The 21,789-nt window shown below is 48.8% G+C and overlaps 1 protein-coding gene across 1 annotated transcript; it reads left to right on the forward strand.

Annotated features, from left to right (window-relative positions):
* Positions 1 to 750: 750 nt before the first annotated feature.
* On the forward strand, positions 751 to 20,728 carry Ctsh (cathepsin H). Its single transcript, XM_047541101.1, has 12 exons — positions 751 to 906; positions 4,515 to 4,546; positions 5,231 to 5,336; positions 6,300 to 6,370; positions 7,556 to 7,660; positions 10,079 to 10,165; positions 11,019 to 11,074; positions 12,684 to 12,765; positions 13,918 to 13,986; positions 16,690 to 16,796; positions 18,845 to 18,970; positions 20,273 to 20,728. The coding sequence occupies exons 1-12, from the start codon at positions 816 to 818 to the stop codon at positions 20,346 to 20,348; spliced, it is 1,008 nt and encodes a 335-aa protein (XP_047397057.1). The 5' UTR covers positions 751 to 815; the 3' UTR covers positions 20,349 to 20,728.
* The last annotated feature ends 1,061 nt before the right edge of the window (positions 20,729 to 21,789 follow it).

The raw sequence follows: 21,789 nt of genomic DNA on the forward strand, positions 1-21,789 counted from the left end.
GAGGCTGAGGCAGGAGGATTGTAAGTTCGAGGGCAGACTGTGTAATTTAACAAGACCCCATCTCAAAATTAAAAAAATTAAAAAGGCTGGGGATGTAGCTCAGTGGTAGAGTGCCCTGGGTTTCATCCCCAGTATCCTTCCATCCCTGCAAGGCAGTGAGTGTTCCTTAGTTTGAGGTGTCCCTGTCCTATCTCACATGCAGACCCTTACATATCAGTTTCCTCCTTTCTTCAGATTTGCAAAATAAAGAAAAATGATCCTGTAGTCACGGATGTGACTTCTTAGTAGGAAATAAAAAATGCCTTTTGTGTGTGAGTAGTGAGACAACCCACAGAGTTTGGTCTAGTTCCTCTATTTGTTAAGTTTATTACATGGGGGTGGGGTGGGGGGTCCCGAGAATGTGGTTAATGATAGATAGGAGCTCTGGAGGTGGGCACCGTCAGAGAGTTGGGGGTAGGAGGGGGGACCGGCAGGGAGACAGAGAGGTCGGGCTAAGGCCTGCCTCCTTCGCTTGCCACCCTCGCCGGTGGGTGCCAGCCCGACTGGGCAGAGCAGGGACCCCTCCAGGAGGGGCTGTCCAACCAGCCCTTCCAGGGCAAAGCAGAACCGGGAGTGCTGTGGCCGGTTGGTGGGAAGAGTGGGACGAAGCAGGCCGCCGGGTCCGCGACGTGGCCCCACCTCCCGCCAGCCGGACTCGGGACTGTGTCTTCGGTGCTGCCCCGCCCGCCGCCCCGCCCCGCCGCGCCGCCTCCGGGACTGTAGTCCTGGCCGCCACCTCCGGGGCCCTGGAACCACAGCCGCGCCGCGCCGCCGCGATGAGGGCCGTGTTGCCGCTGCTCTGCGCCTGGGCTGCGCTCCTGGGCGCCCCTGCCCGCGCCGCCGCCGCGCTGTCGGTGAACTCCCTAGGTACGCCCGGCCTCCGCCAAATCCCGAGAACTCGCAGAACTGGAGGGCGGTGGGGCACGGGGCGTTCCAGGGGCCCAGCTCAGGCTGAGCGAGTTGGGATCGAAGAGGGGTGAAGAAGTGATCTGCAGTGCAGGGCGGGGGACTGGGGTGGTCTGGGAGGGCGGGTGTCTTCCATGACCGAAGGAACAGGAGGGCTGTGTGTCCAGGGTCCCCTGGCCCAGGCGGCGTCAAAGCTGGAGTACCCAAGAAGCCCGCAGCTTCTCTGCCCTCCACCCTCCAACTGGGGCACCTGGGGACATGGAGGACTCTGTTCTGCCCCTGCCGAAGGCAAGCGGGGACTTTCCAGCCTCTTTTAGCGACCATAGACAGGGGATCCCCATAGGTGCCTTGAAAGTTCATCTGTAAAATGGGTTGGAATGGGCTGTTTGGAGGTGTGACTCCTGCTACAGTTTTAACCCCTAATCCCATGGTGTAAGGTGCAAGGACTCCTACTTCGGATCAGGTTGCTGTGACTGTTCCAGCTTCCTGCTGCTCTTGCAGTCTCCCTCCTTCCCTGCTGCCCTTGGCTCCAGCCTCAGTCCATAGGCTCTGAGCTTAGGAGACCACCTGCCCCCTTCAGTCTGGGGACAGAGAGGAGTAGCCAAGGATCAGCATGGGGATGGGACAGAGATCACCACACCTCAATCTTGCCAGGTCAGACTTTCCTCATTCCTTCCTACCTATTTATAAAAGGAAACTCAGGTAGGGGGTACACAGCTCCAAGTCAGCCCTCACCTAAAGGAAACCCAGCTGCCCCCAGGCATAGGGCTGTGCTTTACTTTGGCAGCCTGCCTGCAGAGAGGAGGGCTGGCACAGAAAAGCAGTGAACTCTCAAGCAGGGCTTGGCAAACTTTTTCTGTGAAAGACCAACTAGTAAATATTTTAGCTTTGTGGGTCATTTGATCTTTGAAACAACTATTTAACTCTGCCATTCTAGGCCAAAAGCGGCCACATACAGAATGTAAATGAGTGAGCATGATTATGCTCTAATAAACACTTATAGAAACTGAGCTTTGAATTTCAAAAGATTTTTCAGGTGCAGGAGGAAAGAATAGAAGTTCATTGGATTAGACAAAGAGGAATGAAGGGAAGGGATGGGGGATGGGAATAGGAAAGACAATAGAGCAAACTTTCCTATGTTCTTAACAGTGTAACTCCACATCTTGTACAACCACAAGAATGGGAAGTCATACTCTATGTATGTATAATATGTCAAAATGCACTCTACTGTCATGTATAACATGAAAAAGAACAAATAAAAAAACACAAAAAGCTTTAAAAAAAAAAAAAAAGATTTTCAGGTGCTACAAAATATTACTATTCTTACCCCACCCTCATCAACAGGTTAAAAGCATAAAAAGCCATTGAAATGTCTGGACTTACAAAAACAGGTGACAGACTGTGAGTTCCTGCTCCCTGCTGTGGATCCTGCCCAGGCAGGACACATATAATGATACTTGTTTAAAATGTGGTAATAGATTTAGAATGGATCTGTATGAAACTGAGACATGGTTACCAGTTGATCATTCTGGCTCTGTATTAAGGTTCTGCTTTTTCTTCTACTGACTTCCTAAGTATGAAAAGTAGCCTAGGGGTGTTTCACACCTGCTAGTTGCTTTTGAAATCCCCCTGAGACACGGTTCAGTCACCTAATGCCATCCTGCTGCAGACAGTAGTCCTGAGTTGAGCTCTGTCCTCTCTGAAGACCCCTGCTGCAAGCAGAACCCATAACAAGGATATAGATCCCCTAAAACCCTAAGCTGGACATGTGTGGGGAAATGTACATTTGCTTTCTCAGGGAAAATGGTTTCTGGAATAGAACTGGGACCCACAGGAGGAAATCTAAATGCTATGCAGCAAAGACCTTCAAACTGGGGTGTGAATTCCTGGGGGAACACAGAGGCTGTTCCAAGTGATATCAGCACAGATGGATTCAGTTTCAGGGAGTCAGTTTCCAGACCCTTTACTTCCAGATGTCCCCTTTGCAAAAAATTGGAGAAAAGCAACTAAACGCATTTGTCCTTTGAACCCCAGCCCTTGGATACAGCAAACAAAAAGATTAATGGTCATAAGTCTTTCAAGTCTAGTGTTCTTCATTCCTCAAAGAAACTGAAATGAAGGAGAGAGGATTCATTTCCTTGAGGTATTGCTGACCTCATGATTTAGAACCTGGGACCTGGGACCATGCACAGAACTGAATTGGATATTGCTTTGAAAAACTGCCTTTCTTTCCCAGCTGCTTATTTGATCAGGACTTTCCATCCCTTTGACCTAAAAAATAATAAGACCAGAATTAATACTGAACCCTGTCTTAAAAAGTAGATATTACTTACTCACAAATATATATATCCCTGAGGGGGAGGAAGTAGTGAAGTTTATCTCATTAAGAATGCATTTCCAATAAAATTTTTACTTTTAAGATTAGCAATTACTTTTCATAATATGTAATATATTTGAAAGATTTTAATCAACTGAGGTACTCATAATCACTATGATTACTCAATCCAGAATAAATTTTTTATAATATTAAGGAAGTAAAAAAAATTAAATTGATTTTTTTGTTGTTGTTGTTACAAAAAAGGGTACTCAAATATAAAAAGTACTCAAATATAAATAATAGGGTAGAATTCTGTGAGGTGGGAAAATAGTCTTTTTTTCCCCCTAGTACTGGGGTTTGAACCCAGGGTCACATGCATGCTAGGCAAGTACTCTACCACTGAGCTGTATCCCCAGCTCTTTTGTAAAGTTTTATAGTTTTGTAAAGTTTTTTATACCCATTTATTTTCCCATTGCCTGTGGCTTCTTTTAAGGTACAAAGATAAGTAGTTGTGACAGAGACCTTACGGATTGCAAGACCTAAAATATTTCCTGTCTATCCCCCTTGAGAAAGCATGTGCTGACTTTTAGGGCATATAGTTTTTTTAATTAACTTCTTATTGAAATATAACATCATACAGAAAAGTGCACAAATCAAAAGCATGCATTTCAATGAATTTTCACAATTGAGACACACTTGTGTGACCTGCACCCCGATGAAGCAACAGAACGTTGCCAGCACATTAGAAAATAGCCCACAGTCCACCCAGGATAAGCACTATCCTAACTTCTAACAATGTCAATGATTAAAAGCTTATCAGTGATTAAACGTTAGCAATGATTAGAAGTATATCATTTTTGAGAAGGTGAGTGGAGTGCTTAGCGTGGGTGAAGCCCTAAGTACCATCCTCAGCAACATTAAAAAGAAAATAATAAAGTATATTATTTTTCAAATTTAATTTGGGGGTCTGGAGGTGTAACTCTGGTGGAGTACTTGGCCTAGCATATGTGAGGTCCTGAGTTTCATCCACAGCACTAAAAAAAGGAAAAAATTAAAAAAAAAAACTAATTTGGAATACAAAGCAGAAAGAGTTTGTGTTCCTTTTGGTATTCAGCATTAGATAATATCACCTTTGGTATTTTAAATTTAGTGTAGTTTTCTAAAATGCAAATTAGCTCTAAAGTGCACTAGTTGTAAACTCAACGTACTAAGAGGCCCAGATGTAATTTTTTTTTTTTTTTCCTTTTTACAGAGACGTTTCACTTTAAGTCATGGATGGTACAGGTCAGTGTCCAACTTCTTCTTTCTAAAGTTTTTCATTTCACAAAGTTTCCTGTTATTAGACCAAATTGTACCAGATCTGAGATAATAAAGAGGGATTTTCCAACTTCAACCTATCCTGGGTCTTTCCAGAGTTCAAATTGGCTGAACACTAGGAAAGATGCAGTTAAGTAAACTTCTTCCAAACAGTGGTCCCCAGTTACAGACTTGGCTGGCAGCCTTTCAAGTCTTGGAATTCACTTCCATTTTTTTTGTATTCAAAGCACCTTGCATAGTGGCTGCAAAATCAGTTGGAGAACACCAATGCAAGACCTTTTGAAAAATGGTGATTTTTTTTGCCATCAGTTGGACTCACCACCAGCCCTGGTGCCCCGGGGTGACCTACATTTGGCAGATTCTTTATCAGGGCCTCTTGGACTCTTGGCTGACTTTCAGGCAGCTACATGGTCTTCATTTTGGTCCCAGATCCCTGGAGGCAGGAGGCTGCTTTGTAACTTACTGATTTTGACAGTAGAGACCCAGTCCCACCCACTGACACAGATTTGTCCTGAGAATCAAGGCAGAAAGAAAACCTCCATTCCTCCTTTCAAAAAACAAGAAGACTCCTTTTGATGATGTATCCTGTTTCCGAGACTTATTACTAATGTGGTTTTGGTTTTTTTCGTGTGTGTGTTTTTGTTTTTTTAGCACCAAAAGAAATATAGCTCAGAGGAGTACCACCACAGGCTGCAGACATTTGTCAGCAACTGGAGGAGGATTAACGCCCACAACAATGGGAACCACACATTTAAAAGTACTGTGGGGATGCCTTTCCTTCAAGCTTCTCCAGAGGGAGATGGGGAGCGAGCATCTCAGATCTGGAAAGAAAGCAATTGTGACACAGGCTGATAATGGCCGTTAGGGGCGTTTGAGGAGATGTGGGGAGCAGATACCCAGGCCCTGAGACCATCTTTGGCCAACCTGAGACTGTGACTTTACTGTTACTGTCTATGAAACACAGGGTTGTAAATTCAGGACAATGCTAGTACCCCTCTGGGTGGTGTGAAGATTACAGGAGAGTCTAGAGAAGCCCCTGCTCTATTCCTGCCATCTGAGGGTCCAACCCAGAGCTGTTTGGGGACAGTGTCTCTCAGAGACTGCTCTGAACTCATGAGCAGCCTCTGCGGACATTCCCCTTCACTACCTATTTGTATCACTAGAAATGCACACACATTCATACAGTTTTACTGGGGTTCTAAGAAACAGTGGCAGTTCAGCCATATTGGTATTATGGGTGCAGGAACTGCCCAGTACTAGTGTGTAACCTTGCAGGGAGGCGGCAGGGGCTGGTGTGTAACATGAGCGTGGTGTTAACACGCTCCTGGGCTGCTGTGAAGATGGCTTGTGGCACAGTTGGTGAGCCCTACACAGGTATAGTGGTTCTCCATCATGCTTACCTGTAGGGTATCTAAAAACATGGGTGCCCAGGCACTGGCCTAGACCAGTTGTGTCCATCAGCATCTCTGGGGTGCAGTCCAGATACCTATACTGTCCAGATACCTATACCTATAAAGTTCCCCCCATGGTTCTGAAACACATTGAGTGTTGACCTTAGTATATTGGAGTATATTAAATTTAAAATTTTGAAGGACCCAAGTTGTAGCAACCATAAATAGAACACAGGGGAGCAAGAAATTTCCTTATTTTTGTTTCTTTTTTAATGACTAAGTTTCTCTATTTCATTCTGTTTTACTTTGATTTTCCTTCTCTTTTTCAGTGGCGCTGAACCAATTTTCAGATATGAGTTTTGCTGAGATAAAACACAAGTATCTTTGGTCAGAGCCACAGGTAAGTATAATTCATTGCAAACAGATCTTGATTTCTTTCTCTCTTCCCACCCACCACCCTCCACAGTGGTACTGGGCATTGAGCTCAGGGGCACCCTACCCAGTCCTTTTTATTTTTAGTTTTGAGACAGGGACTCACTAAGTTGCTGAGGCTGGTCTTGAATCTGTGATCCTCCTGCCTCAGCCTCCTGAGTCAGCTGGGTAGCATGTGCTACTGCACCTGGCAAATCTAAATCTTCATTAAAACATTTGGAGTAAGTTTTTAGCCTGCTCTGCTTCCAGCTAGATTCAGTCCTACCCCACATGCCACAGTTGGGGGTATCCCCACGTTTCTTGAAGGAGTCAGAGGGTTTATCTCTGCACAGGCCCCTGACCTTAGCAATGTGAACTGCTAGTTTAGGATTACTAGATAAAATACAAATGCATCGCTAAAATTGTACTTTAGATAAGCAACATAATTTTTAGCATAAGTATATTCTAAATATTGCAAGGAACATACTTACAAGACATTAAGGGAAACTAATTTCATTTACCTGAAATTCAAATTGAACAAGTTGAGGTATATTTTTGCTAAATCTGCTACCCTTTCTTAACTCCCCAAACCTGAGTGCTCTCTCTCTCTCTCCCCCTTTCTCTCTTTAGTTGTAGATGGCCACAATACTTTCGTTTTTGTTTTTTTTTTTTTTATTTTGGGGGTGGGAGGGCACCAGAGATTGAACTCCAGGCACACAACCACTGAACCACATCCCCAGCCCTATTTTGTATTTTATTTAGAGACAGCGTCTCACTGAGTTGCTTAGCTCCTCACTTTTGCTGAGGCTGGCTCTGAACTCTCAATCCTCCTGCCTCAGCCTCCCAAGCCTCTGGGGTTACAGGCATGTGCTACCATGCCTGGCTCTTTTTATTTATTTTTATGTGATGCTGAGAATTGAACTAGTGCCTCCCACATGCTAGGCAAGTGCTGAACCACTGAGCTACACCCACAGCCCCCAAACCTGGGCTCTCGAGGAAACATATCACTTAGCATTTGGTACCTATAGGCAGCGGAGGGATGGTTCTCACAGCCACAGCCTTTCTCATTCCCTCTCGGTGATTTCGTTTTAATCACACTTTTTTTTTTTTTTTTTTTGACAAAAGGGATTTTTTTTTTTTTTTTTCCTGAAAATAATGTATTTGGTTGTTCCAGAATTGCTCAGCCACTAAAAGTAACTACCTTCGGGGTTCTGGCCCCTACCCGACCTCTATGGACTGGCGGAAAAAAGGGAATTTTGTCTCACCTGTGAAAAATCAGGTATGTATGGCAATCCCTGACCATTCCCCAGAAAAAGGCACTTCTTAGACAATATACCAGGAAGGGAAACGCAGAAGAACCACAAAACCACTCAAGCTTATCCCCACCTCTGCTTTTTCCTCAGCATCTCTCCAGGTCTCTTCCTCTGCTGGGGAGGTTGTTATTCACGTGAGCTGCTCTGGAGGGTGAAAGTGTTCCTCTATCAGTCTAAAGTTCACTCCCAGTCCCCTGTGTGCGCACGTGTGCGCTCTCTCTTGCGCTCGCTCTCTCTCTCTCTCTCTCTCTCTCTCTCTCTCTCTCTCTCTCTCCCGATGGGTCCCAGGTCTCCCCTTCAGAGTCACTCAAAACATTTTGTTCCCTGTGCCCAGCAGAGATTGGACATCTTGACTCCATTCCTACTCCCACACTTCTTCTCCTCCTGTCCTGCAGCTGTTCCTCAAGGCACCAGGCCGCAGCCCCTCCCCTGAGCCTGCCTCTTTTGGATGGTTCCAGGTGGTCAGTGAGCAGAATGAAACCCAACATTTCCTGGGTGTTCTCTGGCCACAACAGAGGTGGCCTCTGTGTGGGGCAGTGGGGCACAGTGGCACTCCTCCCAGAGTCTTAGCACATGCTCTTTTATGGAATCCCAACCCAACTCGCCTCTGCTGTCTGCCTGCCGAGGTCCTTCCCCTCAAAGTAGCAGGGCAGTGGCCCTCTTCAGAGAAATGCTGACCTCTTGATTCCAGGAACTACAAGGTTAAGTCTTCCTTCCTGGAAACTCTTGACTTTCCACTGAAACTCTCCATGGGAAATGTTTCACTTTCCAAAACTATCACATGGTGCAACTCCACATCCTCCCAAGCTCACCATGTCCTGAAGCTTGCCAAGTGAACTGGATGTTTAAACCAGCCCCTCAAGGAGCCAAAACAAATCTCCCCTCTCAGCAGGAAGGGCAGTAGAAAGAAGCCTGCTTATAACTCCGTGACCCAAAAAGGCAGTTCTTTCTCCAAGACCCTCTCAAGAATCTCAGGACAATTAACAACAAGTGTTCAGCATGGAAACCTACACCTGCTCACCATTTGGATAGATGGAAGGGGCGGTCCATCAAGAGTGTTCCAAGTCCTTCTATCAGCAGATCCTGGGCCTCCAGGCTCAGGTTAAGGGGACAGGAACAAGGTCATTATGGACAGCAGCTACAGAATTCACATTAACTCAGCAGCGTCCTTGAGGGATGTCACTTTACAGAGGAGAAAACTGAGAGGGAGGGTGGCTTGCTCAAGGTCCAAGATAAGTGAGAGAGGGAATGCAAAACCAGGCCTGTGTGCCAAGCCCAGGCCCTGCTCTGGCAGCTTCAGCAGTGAATGAGGTCACCCCCTGCCTTGTGTCCAAGCCTGCCTTTTTGAACATCTCAAGGACCCTCTGACCAGCTCTTCCTGCTGAGGGAAAGATATGAGAGGAAGAGACTAGAGGGGGAGGCCAGTGTGATGACTCTTCCCAGGCCATGAGGACCAAATGGGGGCAATGACATGGATGGGAGGAAGGGAGTTTAAGAGACATTTCATAAGTAGAATGTGAAAGATAGAACCAGCAAGAAGAGGAAGAGACAAAGATGAACCTGAGAGAAGAAGAAGAACTACAATGAACATTATTAAGCCCACTGGGTAGCTGCTTGACAGGCATGACCTTATCTAACCCCTTCCATTTTACAAATAAAGAAACAGGTTCTGAGGGGGAAGTCACTTGCCTGGCTCACACAGCTAGTGTGTGGCAGAACTATGATTTGAACCAAGCAGGCTGGCTCTAGCACAGACACCTAACCCTCAAGTTATCCTGGAGGTGCAGCAATCAGTGTGGCAGAAGATGGTGGGAAAGGTGCAGGAAGCAGGACCCCTAGAACCTACTTGAGGTGTCAGGAGCATCTCAGTGGGTCTGTCTGGAAGTCAGTTTGATATAGAGACCTAGATAAAGGTTGAGGCTAAAGCCACAGTTTAGGAAGCTGATAGATTAACAGTTAACTGACTCTGGGTGGAATGAGATTGGTGGTGAATAGGTGAGAGAGAAGGTTCTAGAAACAGAACTTTAGACTCCTTCTGCTGGGAAACAATATGGAGAAGAGGAACCAACAAAAGACTCCAAAGTAGGAGAGTCAGAAGACTGTAGAGTAGGTTCAGGAAGGATGGCAAGGATGGATCAACAAGAGGAGAGGCCCAGATTGAAAGCCCAATGATGCCAGTCAGAACTACTGCTCCTCCATGAACCTTGGTTGCCTCTCAGGACTTGTGAGGCTCAGGATGGACAAACCTGGAGCAGGGCTCTGCAAACTACAAAGGCATTCAGGGACTGGGGGATTCCACAGGGGGTGAAGAGGAAGACAGGAAGCTGGGGCCTTCTTGTGGTGTTACAATTGCTGACTTCCTCTGCCCTCCTTGGCCTCTCTAGGGTGCCTGTGGCAGTTGCTGGACTTTCTCCACCACAGGGGCCCTGGAGTCTGCAGTGGCCATCGCCAGTGGGAAGATGCTGTCTTTGGTAAGAAGTCAGCCCTGGGCCAAGTCCTGGGGAGGACACCCCCAGCCTGGGCAGGAGGCCATATCCGGGCCTTCGGCCTCCTTCAGAGCTGTTTCAGTTGGTCCTTGGGTGTTGCCGCCTTGTGGATATTTGACATGAGAATTTCAAGTGATGCTTTTCCTGGAAAGGAGGAAACTGTGACTGGCTCACTCCTGGGTGGATCTGGGTGTTCCTCAGGTTCCTCACTTTGGAAACCTGGGACCTTCACCAAAGATGGGCTTAGAAAAGCAGACCCTGCCTGGGAGACAGCCCTGTGGGAGCTTCATGCCTTCCCAAGCTCCTCTGTTGACTTAATAGGGAAGAGCCACGACCTACATATCTATCCTTGACCCCAAACAGTGAGGGGCGATGGGCTCTGAAGAAACTGTCAAGTCCCCACCTCTGTATGGGGAAGAGGGAAAGTGCTGGGCAAGGCCAGGGAGGCATGAAGACCCAGGTCAAGGAAAGGTGGGCTGGATCCCTGAGTGGCTCTGCCCCCACCCCGCACTCCCGCCACCAGCACACACTGCCATGAGCCCCTGTGATCCCACTGAGTGCATGTCCGCAGAGCAGGTGCTTGGCTCACTGCCTCTCACTTGTCTACTTGACTGCCAGGCAGCTCCTGAGCCCCTCCTGACATGTGCCAGAAGCTGGGCTGATACCTCAGAATACGTGGAGACTGCCCTGCCCTTGGGGAGCTTGTAATCTGGCCATCTTGACACAGTGCCTGTAGGATCACAGATGTGGATCGGCAAGGAAGGCCCAACTGATGTCACACCAAAGCTTCAATGGCCTCTTGGCCTTCAGCTCACCGGGTTTGTGCTCCTTCCTCTAGGCAGAGCAGCAGCTGGTGGACTGTGCCCAGAATTTCAACAATCATGGCTGCCAAGGGTAAGTCCTCAACCCAGAGGGCCTGGAACCCCTCTCATTTCCCACCAGTCACTGCTATGAGACCTAGCATGTGCCATCCCCACCTCAGACAACCCGGTCCACCATGCTGGGTGGGAGCCAGGTGGTCTCCATCATGCAGTGGGAGATGTCACCTCGCATGGCCAGGGTTTCACAGCGAGACTGGAATCAGAACCCAGGCCTGTCTAGTTCCAAAGTCCATCCTCTCTCCAACAAGTCACCTGACTCTCGACAGTACAGTCAGGCTCACTAGCCACCAAAGCCTCTTGGGCAAGTAGCCAAAGGATTGATAGAGTGAGAAAAAATTTCGTTACACACTATCCTCCAAAAAGGAGATCCACACAATGACAGTTGCTTGGCCTTTAGATGAGTTCTCTGAAGTGCTAGATGCCCAGCATGCTGGCCTGTGAGGGAGCTTTGTTCACCATGGCAACATGCCCAAGCAGAGCCTCCACTGGACCTGCTTTCTTGGCCCATCCCTACAACAGGTTGTTAGGAATTTGCTCCCGTTTCTACAGTGACTCTGGGCCTCATCTCTTTCTCTACTCTGTTATGCTCTGAGATATTTCTGTGACTGATCAGCTTTATATACATAAAGCCAGGCCCTTGGGAAGCTCCCTCCCTAGACTTCCTGCCTGCCTGCCCACCTGCCTGCCCATGGCACATCCCTCTTCAGGCCCCTGCCTCGCCACGCTGGGACTTCTTTCGCTATGGGAAGACCTATTGCACCACTACCTGCTTTGGCAGCAGCTAACACCAGAGCCTCCTGCAAGGGACTGTGCCTGGCCAAGTGCAGGGGTCAAGGGTGAAGTCACCACCCGCTATGGATCCACCATTCTGCTCAGTCTCCCCTCACTTTTGGTCTCTTTCCTCTGGGCAACTTCATACCACCCTAATATGCTAGAGTCCTGTTTTTCTGAAAGGACAGGACTTCCTCTTTTCATGGATGCACCAGCTACCCTCAAGCCCCACTGTGTATCCAGGCACAGGGATTCAGCACTCGGCAGAACTCCTGGAGTTGTCACTCAGCCTGTCAAACAGGCTGTAACCAAGCATATCATAGATCAGGTCACAGTGACACATGTAGAGAGGAAGCAGGGACCAGAGTGGGGAGTGCTGGGCAGCAATTAAGTTTTTGTTTACTCTGGGAGGTGACATGATGAAGAAAGGATTCACCTTTGGAACCAAAGTCTAACTTCAGCTAACTTCATCTGAGCTAGGTACTCAGCCTTTCCGAGCCTCAGGGAAATAACACCCACCACCCCAGGGTCACCCACTCACAGGGCTGCCCCTTGGACAGGACAGTTTTGGTGATGGCACACTGGAACAATCCCATAGGTCTTCCTGAGGGACTGCCCATTCCTCATGACCTCTAGTAGTCTCACCTGAGTTTGCTAAGCTTTATGCCAAGACAAGGCAAGCAGGGCAACATTGCTGACCTCTCAGGAGACCTCCTCTGCCACCCAGGCATGCCCAGCCAAGACCTGTGAGCCAGACCAGGGTGAACATCACGAAAGCTCCAGCACTGCAGGCCCCACCTCTGTCCATCAGGGTGGCTCCAGCTGGGCTCACCTGTGTGTGCTTCTTGCAGGGGCCTCCCCAGCCAGGCCTTCGAGTACATCCTGTATAACAAGGGCATCATGGGAGAAGACACCTACCCCTACTTGGGCAAGGTAATTCTGGGTAGCCCTGGCTGTCTTCTCCCAACTCCATTCCCACCCCAGTATCAGGACACACCTTGTCCCCCAAGCCTCCTGCTGCCATCCAGAATTTCTGAGCCCTGTCCAGTCCCCACAGGCATCTCGTCACACCGCTGTGGCCCCATCTCCCCTTCCTGAGCATCCTCTTCAGGACCCCTTCTGCATACCACCCAGCCTGCCCTGTTTTCCCCTGGGCTGCCTCCTTTCCTACAGGAGGTCCCCCATACTCTCATGCTCTCCTAGGCCACTTCTACATTGCTCTGCTGAGTGTGCCAGGGGCCACCCCCTCCGTCACCTCAGCCCAGGCTGGCCACAGCCAAGCCCTTTGTCTTTCCCCAAAACCTGCAGCCCCTCCTTCGTTTCCCCTCTCAGCCAGGAGCAGCACCAGCTCCCCAGAACCTATTGGACAACTGGGGTCCTGCATGGGGCTGGCCTAGTCTGCCTGCTGACCATCACAGACCTTCTCACATAGGCTTCCTTGGTCCATACTGTGTCCCCAGCCCCACTCAGACCTTGGTCTCCCTTCATGTCACTGAGCTGGCATCCCCTTGGGCCTCAGACCCAGCTCTGACTGTGCACCTGCCTTGTTCAGAACTCTCAGGAGGCTCCTCCAGCCCTCCCCACCCCCACCCTAGCCAACTTTATCTCCTGTTACCTCCCTGTCATAAACCCTGTGCTCAGGTGCAACCACTTGATGGTTTCTAAACCACCAGGTCCTGCTCTTCCTCCAGTCCTATCCTGCAACCTTAGCTCTGCAGCTCCCTCTTGTCAGCACTGCTCCCTGGACTGACTGTCCCTCCCCTGCCCTGCTATGCAGGCTCTCACTCAGCCTCCATCTCTCAGTGATCTTCCTTGGGCTGGCTCAGGCTCCTCCCTGATATCCCACCTGGCACTGTGTGTGCCCACCTCTGCCCTATAGCCAGCACAGGAATGTTTCCTGTCCTTAGACTCTGAATCCCTGTGGACAACTATGCATCTCATTCTGAACTGATCCCATCGTCAAGGCCCTTGCACCCATAGTTTCTGCTCAGTAAATGTTATCAAACTGCGTCTATGGAGGTGAAGTCTCAGCCTTGGACCAGGGGTCTCTAACCTATATTCCATGCCCCCTCCTGCCCTAAACAGGACAGTAACTGCAAGTTCCAGCCGGAAAAGGCCATTGCATTTGTCAAGGATGTAGCCAACATTACACTCGTGAGTACTGAACTCTTTTCTTAGCTGGAGAATGTGTTCTGATAAGATTGGTCTCCACAGTTGTCAAATGGCCAGTGGGCCCAGAAGAGCAGCCTCTCCTGGCAGCATGTCATTTTGACTGAAGAGTTGGAATTATCATTGACTCCTACTCACTGTGCTGAGAGTGGGATGGAAGGTTGGAGGGGAATCATCTACTGGCAGGAGATGGTCATGTTCTAAACTCCAGGTCTGCCCGCATCTTCATTCTTGTTGTTCTGTTTTCTTATCTGTAAAATGCAAGCGATGATCCCCACCTTGCACAAGCATGTGCATGATGTCAGGATGTGCGTGTGTTTGAGGAGGAGTGTAAATGTGTGTCAGTCAGGATGAGCTAGGTAGGTTCTGCTACAACCTCTATGAGCCCCAAATCTGTAGGGCCTACACTAAAGTGTATGTCTCACTCCTGTGACCTGTCCCTCACAAAAGCAAGGTTAGATATATTCCATGTCATTGACCTCAATGCAGGACCCAGGTTGAGGGAAGGAGAGTGGTCAATTATGGCAATAAATGTGTTGCACAGTCAAACCTCACCTCAAGTGGATGAGGAAATGCAGCTGTGCCTGCTTTTGCAAGAGTCCCCTTGAATGTGAGTGAAGGGCCCTCCTGACTCCAGGGTGCATATGTTCAGTAGGGGAGGATTGTGTAGGAGTGAACAAATATCTCCATAGGTGTGGGCAGGTGTGACGTGCAAATGAGAGCATGAGGGGAGGGGGTGCGTGCCATTAAACATATATGCAGGCCATAGACAAGATGTCTTTGTAATGACAGCTACAGCCATTTAATTGAAACCCGTGCCAAACTCTAGGCAGTACTGACAGTGTACATTTATGGAGTACTTAGAGATGGTTTACCAAACACCAGACATGCATTATCTTCTTCTTTTTTTTTTTTTTTGCCTTTCTAGGGATTAAACCCAGGGCCTTGTGGCTTGCAAGGCAAGCACTTTACCAACTGAGCTATGTCCCCAGTCTCACATTACCTTCTTTAGACTCAAAATAACCCTAGAAAATGAGTATCATTCTTAATTTTAATTTTACAGATGAGGAAACAGAGGATCGGAGTCTGTAAGTAATGTGCCCACAGCCATAGAGCTGAGTTGGAAACTGGATTTGAACTGATATGCCATTCCAGAACAGGGTTCATTGCCTTGACAACATATAACCCATACCCCATGATAGGGATGCTACTGTCTTCAGAAAAAGTTCTCAGGGCATGGTGGTGCCTGTATGTAATCCCAGTAACTTGGGAAACTGAGGCAAGAGGATGACAATTTTGAGGTCAGTGTCAGCAACTTAGTGAGACTCTGTCTCAAAAAAATTTTAAAAACTAAGGATATAGCTCAGTGGTAGAGTGTCCTGGGTTTAATCCCTAGTACGGAAAAAAAAAAAAAAAAGAGAGAGAGAGAGAGAGAGAGAAGAAGAAAACAAAAAAGAGCCAACTTCTCTACCCACCAAGGTTGATCACTCAGAGCCATTGTATTCCACTGAGAAGCGAACAAGGAGCTCAAAGTGTCCCTTTTGCCTAGTACCCAGGGCTCATCAGTGGCACCTGCAGGGTCCTGAGAAGCAGGCCAAAACTGGTGTTCAGTCCCTCATGGGGGCAGGCCCCACACCTGATTGTCTCAGATCTACTGTGGCCTGCCTGGGCTCAGGAGGCCTCTTCCCGAAGCAGGGAGGAAGCTGCTTGCTTACCAGGCCCCCGTGTGCTTGTTGCAGCTGGGTCTCTGCCCACCTCTCCAGGGAGGCCGGACTGAGGGAAGGCTGGGTACCTGTCCCCTCCTTTGCAAAGCCCTGGCCTCAGCTCACATGGCCTCCAGCCTAATTTCAACTCCTAAAGTTCTCAGCTTACACTAACCCAGATGTTCCCAACTGGGACATTTTAAACACTCTTGCAGCTAGGAGTCACCCACCCCACTGATGCTGATGGAGCTGGTTTGGGGTGCAGTCTGGGCATGGGGGTGTTTGAAAGCTCTCCAGGTGCTCCTAACTGTCTCTCTCACCTGGCCTCTGCAGCTCTGTTCCAAAACCACAGCTTTCAGGAAGCCAGCTTGACACCTTCCACCCCCACCTTCCTGCTGAAGGGGCAGGGCACTGAGGAGGCACAAAGCCCTTGACTGGGTCCTCTCTCATCTTCACCACAGTCTGGGTCTTACCTGTTCCTTGGTTTATAAACCCTGTGTTCTACCAGCAAAGCTCCATCAGTTGACTTTAAGGGAGGCCTGGGGGTGTCACACCTCTCTGTCACCCCTCAGAGCCCCTGGCCTCAGTGAATAGTTGGGAGTGACTGATGAGCAAGTCTACATCGTGCCCTGTGTGATGTTGGGAGACAACCAGACAGACTCAGCCAGTCAAAGGAAGGGGAGTCCACAGGGGAGCCAGTTTGGTTGAGGAGGAGGAACTATAAGCCAATAGAAAGCCCAGAGGATCTTGGCGATCTGCACAAGAGGTGGGGGCCTGCATACAAGGTCCAATGGCCCAGTTCTGCTGGACAGAGGGAACTGTCCCCTTAGTGGCTGCCTTTTGGTGCCTTCCTTTCTCCTGGTCATCTATATTGATCTGAACCTCCTGCCCCTATCTTGGGTCAGAGGGACATATTTTGAAACTGGGATGGGGAGGTAACAGAGACCATGTCTGTCTTTCCCTCCATCCTTCCGTCTGTCCACAGAATGATGAAGAGGCAATGGTGGAGGCTGTGGCCCTATACAACCCCGTGAGCTTTGCCTTCGAGGTGACCGAAGACTTCATGCTGTATAAAAGTGGTGTCTACTCCAGGTGAGCTGGGTCCCAGGAGCCAAAAAGGCAAGTGGAAGGGACTGGTTGGCGTCCTTGCACCGAGCACAGAGGCCTTGGGCTCAGCCCAGACTCCTGGTCAGATCATTTCAGGACACCTGCCTTGTTGGGTATTTTATGTGTTTACTCAGTTAGTCCTCTTGCAGCTCTGAGGGTCAGGGACCACAGACTCATAGAGAAAAGAGAAGGTCAGAAGGGATCCCTGGCCACATGGCTAGTGAGGGCCAGTGCTCACTAGTTCAGAGATGTAGCCTTATCTGTGGAAGAGCTCCCTGCAGTTAAAAAAAAAAAATTCATATTCAAAAATGTGAAGACATAACAAATAGAAAGGAAGGAAGGAAGGAAGGAAGAGAGGGAGGGAGGGAGGGAGGGAGGAAAGGAGGGAGGAAGGAAGGGAGGGAGAGAGGAAGGAAGGAAAGGAGGGAGAGAGTAAGGAAAGGAAGGAGGGAGGGAGGAAGGAAGGAAGGGGAAGGGAAAAGAAAAGAAAGAACATTTGAAGACATAAAAGAGGAATAAGAAAGTAACTGCTCTCAAACACCAGACTCCTGCGCTAGAGGATTCACTACAGGGTTCCTGAGGGAAGCCAAGCCCCTGGGCATCTTTCGTGCAGGGTTTCTCTGGCCCACACCTCTTAACCTGCTTGTTTGGTGAAGTGAGTTCAGCTTGATGTCTCTCTAGCCACCTCCTGCCTGCTTCCCAGAGTCTTTTTCATGGTCCCCTTGTTTTCCAGTCACCCCTAAAACATTAGTGCTCTACAGGGTTTGGTCCCCAGCCTCTTCTGAGTTCTCAGACACTCCTATAGCTCCACAGTCAACTGTTTGCTGAGGGCTGTTGGACCTGTATCCAGCTCCCCCGACACCTCAGCCTGGATGGCCATGGAAACCTTATGGCCTGCGTGTCTCTTCAGCCCCAGCCCTTCCTGCCCAAGTCTTCATCCCAGTCAGTAGGGTCCCATCCCTGCTGCCGCACTGGAGGAAGGCCAGAGTCGTGCAAGGCCCTCCTCCCTTTGTCCACACTGTCCCTCTAATATTGCTCACCTCTGGGCTCTCCCCTCCCATCCACCTCCCACCCAGTCCACCATTTCCCTTATTCCAGCAGCCTCCTCACTGGCTTGTCCTTGACCATGACCCCCCAACACACATGCACAGGCCCTTCCTCCACTTGGAGCCAGAGTCCATGTTCTGACCAGGTCAACTGTAAACACTCCAGCACTTCCCACTGCTCAGTGTCTTGCCCAGCCTGGTCGTGGGGACCCTTGTAATCTGACCCTCCCTCTTTCTCCATGATTATGTGCGTTACATCTCCCTCCCTGTCTCCTCTGTCCCCTCTGCAGCCCCCACCCCAGCCACATGGAAGGGTTTGTAGTTTCATGGGTGTTCCCCCGCTTCCTCAGGGAAGCCTTCCTTGCCCCCCTGCACCCCACCCCACTGAGCTGGAGCCCCCTCTTTGGGGTTCCCCTCACCCTCCACTGCACAGAGGCAGCCTCTTCACCCATCTGCAGGGTGGAGCCTGCTACTCGCACCCCAGCACCTGCCCGGGACCTGGCAGTACTCATAACTCAATTCCACCTTAGCGGAATCCACATGTGACCACGGCATTTATCCTCTTGAATTCTTGGAATTTTTTCATGGAAGCTGGTTTGCTATCCTAAATGGAAAACCTGCACATTTGCCATAAAACAAGGTCATCTTTAAATTAAATGCACTGGTAGCAAAACAGTGTGGTGTTGAATTCTAACCCAACACTGTTGGCTGCAGAAGGTGCAGCAGGAAGACCGTTCCCTCTTTAGTGGGAGAGAAGGTGTCACGCTGGTGGAAAGCGGGCAGCACCACGGGGAGACTCTCCTTGCATCAGCAGGACTGCAAGAACCGAGACTATTCTCTGTCACCGTGAATAGAAGTTGTTCACTGCCTGATGTGCCTCCCATGGGAAACATGGCCCTAGCGCACTGGGAGGGCCCTGGCTGGGTGTGACCGAGCCATGGCTTTTATCCTTCCCATAGTATCCACTCTTTTTTCTTTCCTTCTCAGTGCTTCCTGTCATAAAACTCCAGATAAAGTAAACCATGCAGTACTGGCTGTTGGCTACGGAGAAGAGAATGGGATACCCTACTGGATTGTGAAGAACTCTTGGGGCTCCCAGTGGGGAAATAACGGGTAAGCAGCTTCTCGGTCCCCTTGTTTGGGGTGAGGGGTCATGTCGCTCAGGTCTGGAGGTCCTTGGGGGGTATCTCCTCTACCTCACAGTGGCACACACCTGTAATCTCAGCAACCTTAGAGGCTGAGGCAGGAGGATCAGAAGTTCAAGGCAAGTTAGGGTCAGCAAGTTAGTGAGACCCTGTCTCAAAATAAAAAAAATTTTTGTAAGGGGGGCTGAGGGTGTAACTCATTGGTAAAGGCCCCTGGGTTCAATCCCCAGTACCAATAAATAAATAAATAAATAAATAAATAAATAAATAAATAACAGCTTCCAGAAAGTAGCAGGTCAGTCAAGCCCCAGCCAGCCAAGGGGGAAGGGAAGCATGAGAATGTGACCGCTACCCCAGAGACCCCTCTTAACAACCCCTGTAGGACCCCAGGTACTAACACAGGTAACAAGAATTCAGTTGGCTCAGTAGGATCTGTAACCACTGCTGGGCTAACAGCTCAAAACTCTGAACCCTCCTGAGATGAAACCAATTTCTGGGAGAGCCCAACTTTGAGAAATCAAGACAACAATTTTCCCCTGATCTTGACAGTCCCTCCTTCAAGGAAAAAACACTGGTGCCAGGAGACCTGGTGTCTGTACATGTTTTTTTTTTTTCTTTTTAATATATCTTTATTCTTTTTTAAGGAACTCCCCCACTGACCTCCCACTAGACCCCACCTCTTTTTTTTTGTAAACAAATGGGATACATGATGTTTCTCTGTACATGGCGTAAAGGCATACCATTTGTGTAATCATAAATTTACATAGGGTAATGTTGTTTGATTCATTTTGTTATTTTTTCCCTTCCCCCCCACCCCTCCCACCCCTCTTTTCCCTCTATACAGTCCTTCCTTCCTCCATTCTTGCCCCCCTCCCTAACCCTAACCCTAACCCTAACATTAACCCCTCCCACCCCGGAGTCTGTACATGTTGATGTGACTTTGTGTCTCCTTTCAGATTCTATGACCTCCTTGCAAAGGAGTTTCTATCCTTCTTCAAGGGGGTCCTGGTGGTAATTAAGTAACTATGTGAAGGCCTAGCCAGGGCTAAGATGGGGGCCAATAGGCAATTTTGGGGAGAAGTGGGATATGGACAGAATAAGAAAATGAGATCATTTGGTAACCAAGGAGAGAGAAAAAGAAATTATTCACAAGGTCACATCAGTAATTTCTTGTCAATTAAAAAAAAAACTAAATTCTGAGGGCTTAATCCCTGGAGTCAGGTCTTGGTGAGCAGCAGAATATTCTAGAAAGGTCTTTCTCTCTGCCCAGGTACTTCCTCATTGAGCGTGGGAAGAACATGTGTGGTCTGGCTGCCTGTGCCTCCTACCCCATCCCTCAGGTGTGAGCCAGGGAAAGCTGCAGAGATAGTTGACCAAGAAGAAGAGGAACTGGTATCCAGGCTGTTTGGTGGAAATCCTGCCCTGGAGGAAGCTACGAGGAGATCTACCCAGAAGTCCCCCACTTTCTACCCTCACTCCTGTGCAGAACTTGGAAACCTAAAGACAGGAGGAAAAAGAATTGCTCAAGAAGCCCAACCACGTCTTTTGATGTGATGACCATCACCAGCCATGTACTTTAAGTGTGGTTTTTAATTGGCTCAAACCCAAGTGGACGGAGAATATTCTTTCTTTCAAGAGGGGCTACTTCCACATGTAGAAAGAACTCCAGTCTACTATCTTTTCTGTATTCTTTATTCAATAAACATTGAGTGAGCACCTTCCTGGACCAGGCCTGTGCTGGGTACAGGACAGACACTTTTCAGACTGGGTCCTCAGGGCTCAGTCTCCCAGGATGGAGGTACAACAGGGTGCCCTGGTCTCTGGCTGGAAGCATAGTATGGATGCTGGTGATACTGCTCATCAGACCAAGAAGAAGAGCAGATTTAGGGATTCTGACTGTCCCAAACCTCAGGAAGGAGGGAGGAGGAAATGGACCAGGCAAAGCCAGGACAGCCTGAAAACCTGTACATCTCTGTGTGTCCTCCCTAGTCTCAGCTTCCTAACCCTCCTCAGACCCTGGCCCTCTGCCTGGGATGGGCCCACCCACCCCTTCTTTACTAACCCCTTTTCGTTTTACTAACCCCTTTTCATTTTTGGTATTGGGGATTGAATCCAGGCGTGCTTAACTACTGAACCACATCCCCAGCTCTTTTTAAATTTTTTTATTTTGAGACTCGGTCTCGCTAAGTTGATTAGGGCCTTGCTAAATTGCTGCAGCTGGCCCCAAATTTCCAATCTTCCTGCCTAAGCCTCCGAGTCGTTGAGATATCAGGCATGTACCACTATACCTAGCTACTAATCCTTTTTGAACATGTCAAATGCTCCTGTCATCTCCAAACCAACCCTCCCCTTCCCTTCCTGTGAAGTTCTACTGGCTTCTGGGCTCTAGGGACATGTCTGTAGAACAGTTGTAGCAGCTCGTTGTCCTGTAGTTCATAGACTTTCTTTCTTTCTTTTTTTTTTTAATGTGGTGCTAAGGATCAAACCCAATGCCTCATACATGCTAGGCAAGTGCTTTACTTCTGAGGCACATCCCAGCCCCTCAGTGAAGCCCGATGTTACTTGGGCCTCCTGGAAAGCAAGTTTTGAGAATGTTTGGGAGAAAAAATGTTATGTGCATTACAAGGTTTAGAAAATTCCAGTATGAGTCCAGAGATGCAGCTCAGTTGTAGAGCATTTGCCTGGCATGCATGAGGTCCAGCAGTAACATTAATTTAAATAAGTTTTTATAAAAGGCATGGTGGTATATACCTATAATCCTACTAACTCAGGAAGCTGAGGCAGGAG

Source organism: Sciurus carolinensis, chromosome 2 (genome assembly GCF_902686445.1).
Source record: "Sciurus carolinensis chromosome 2, mSciCar1.2, whole genome shotgun sequence".
In the NCBI taxonomy this organism is placed as follows: domain Eukaryota; kingdom Metazoa; phylum Chordata; class Mammalia; order Rodentia; family Sciuridae; genus Sciurus; species Sciurus carolinensis.

Excerpts from the sequence above, each read along its gene's own strand:
- Ctsh (XM_047541101.1), top strand. The coding sequence starts at position 816 with ATGAGGGCCGTGTTGCCGCTGCTCTGCGCCTGGGCTGCGCTCCTGGGC. Across the intron at positions 4,547-5,230 it reads TTAAGTCATGGATGGTACAG|CACCAAAAGAAATATAGCTC; the intron begins GTCAGTGTCCAA and ends TTGTTTTTTTAG. Across the intron at positions 12,766-13,917 it reads CCTACCCCTACTTGGGCAAG|GACAGTAACTGCAAGTTCCA; the intron begins GTAATTCTGGGT and ends TGCCCTAAACAG.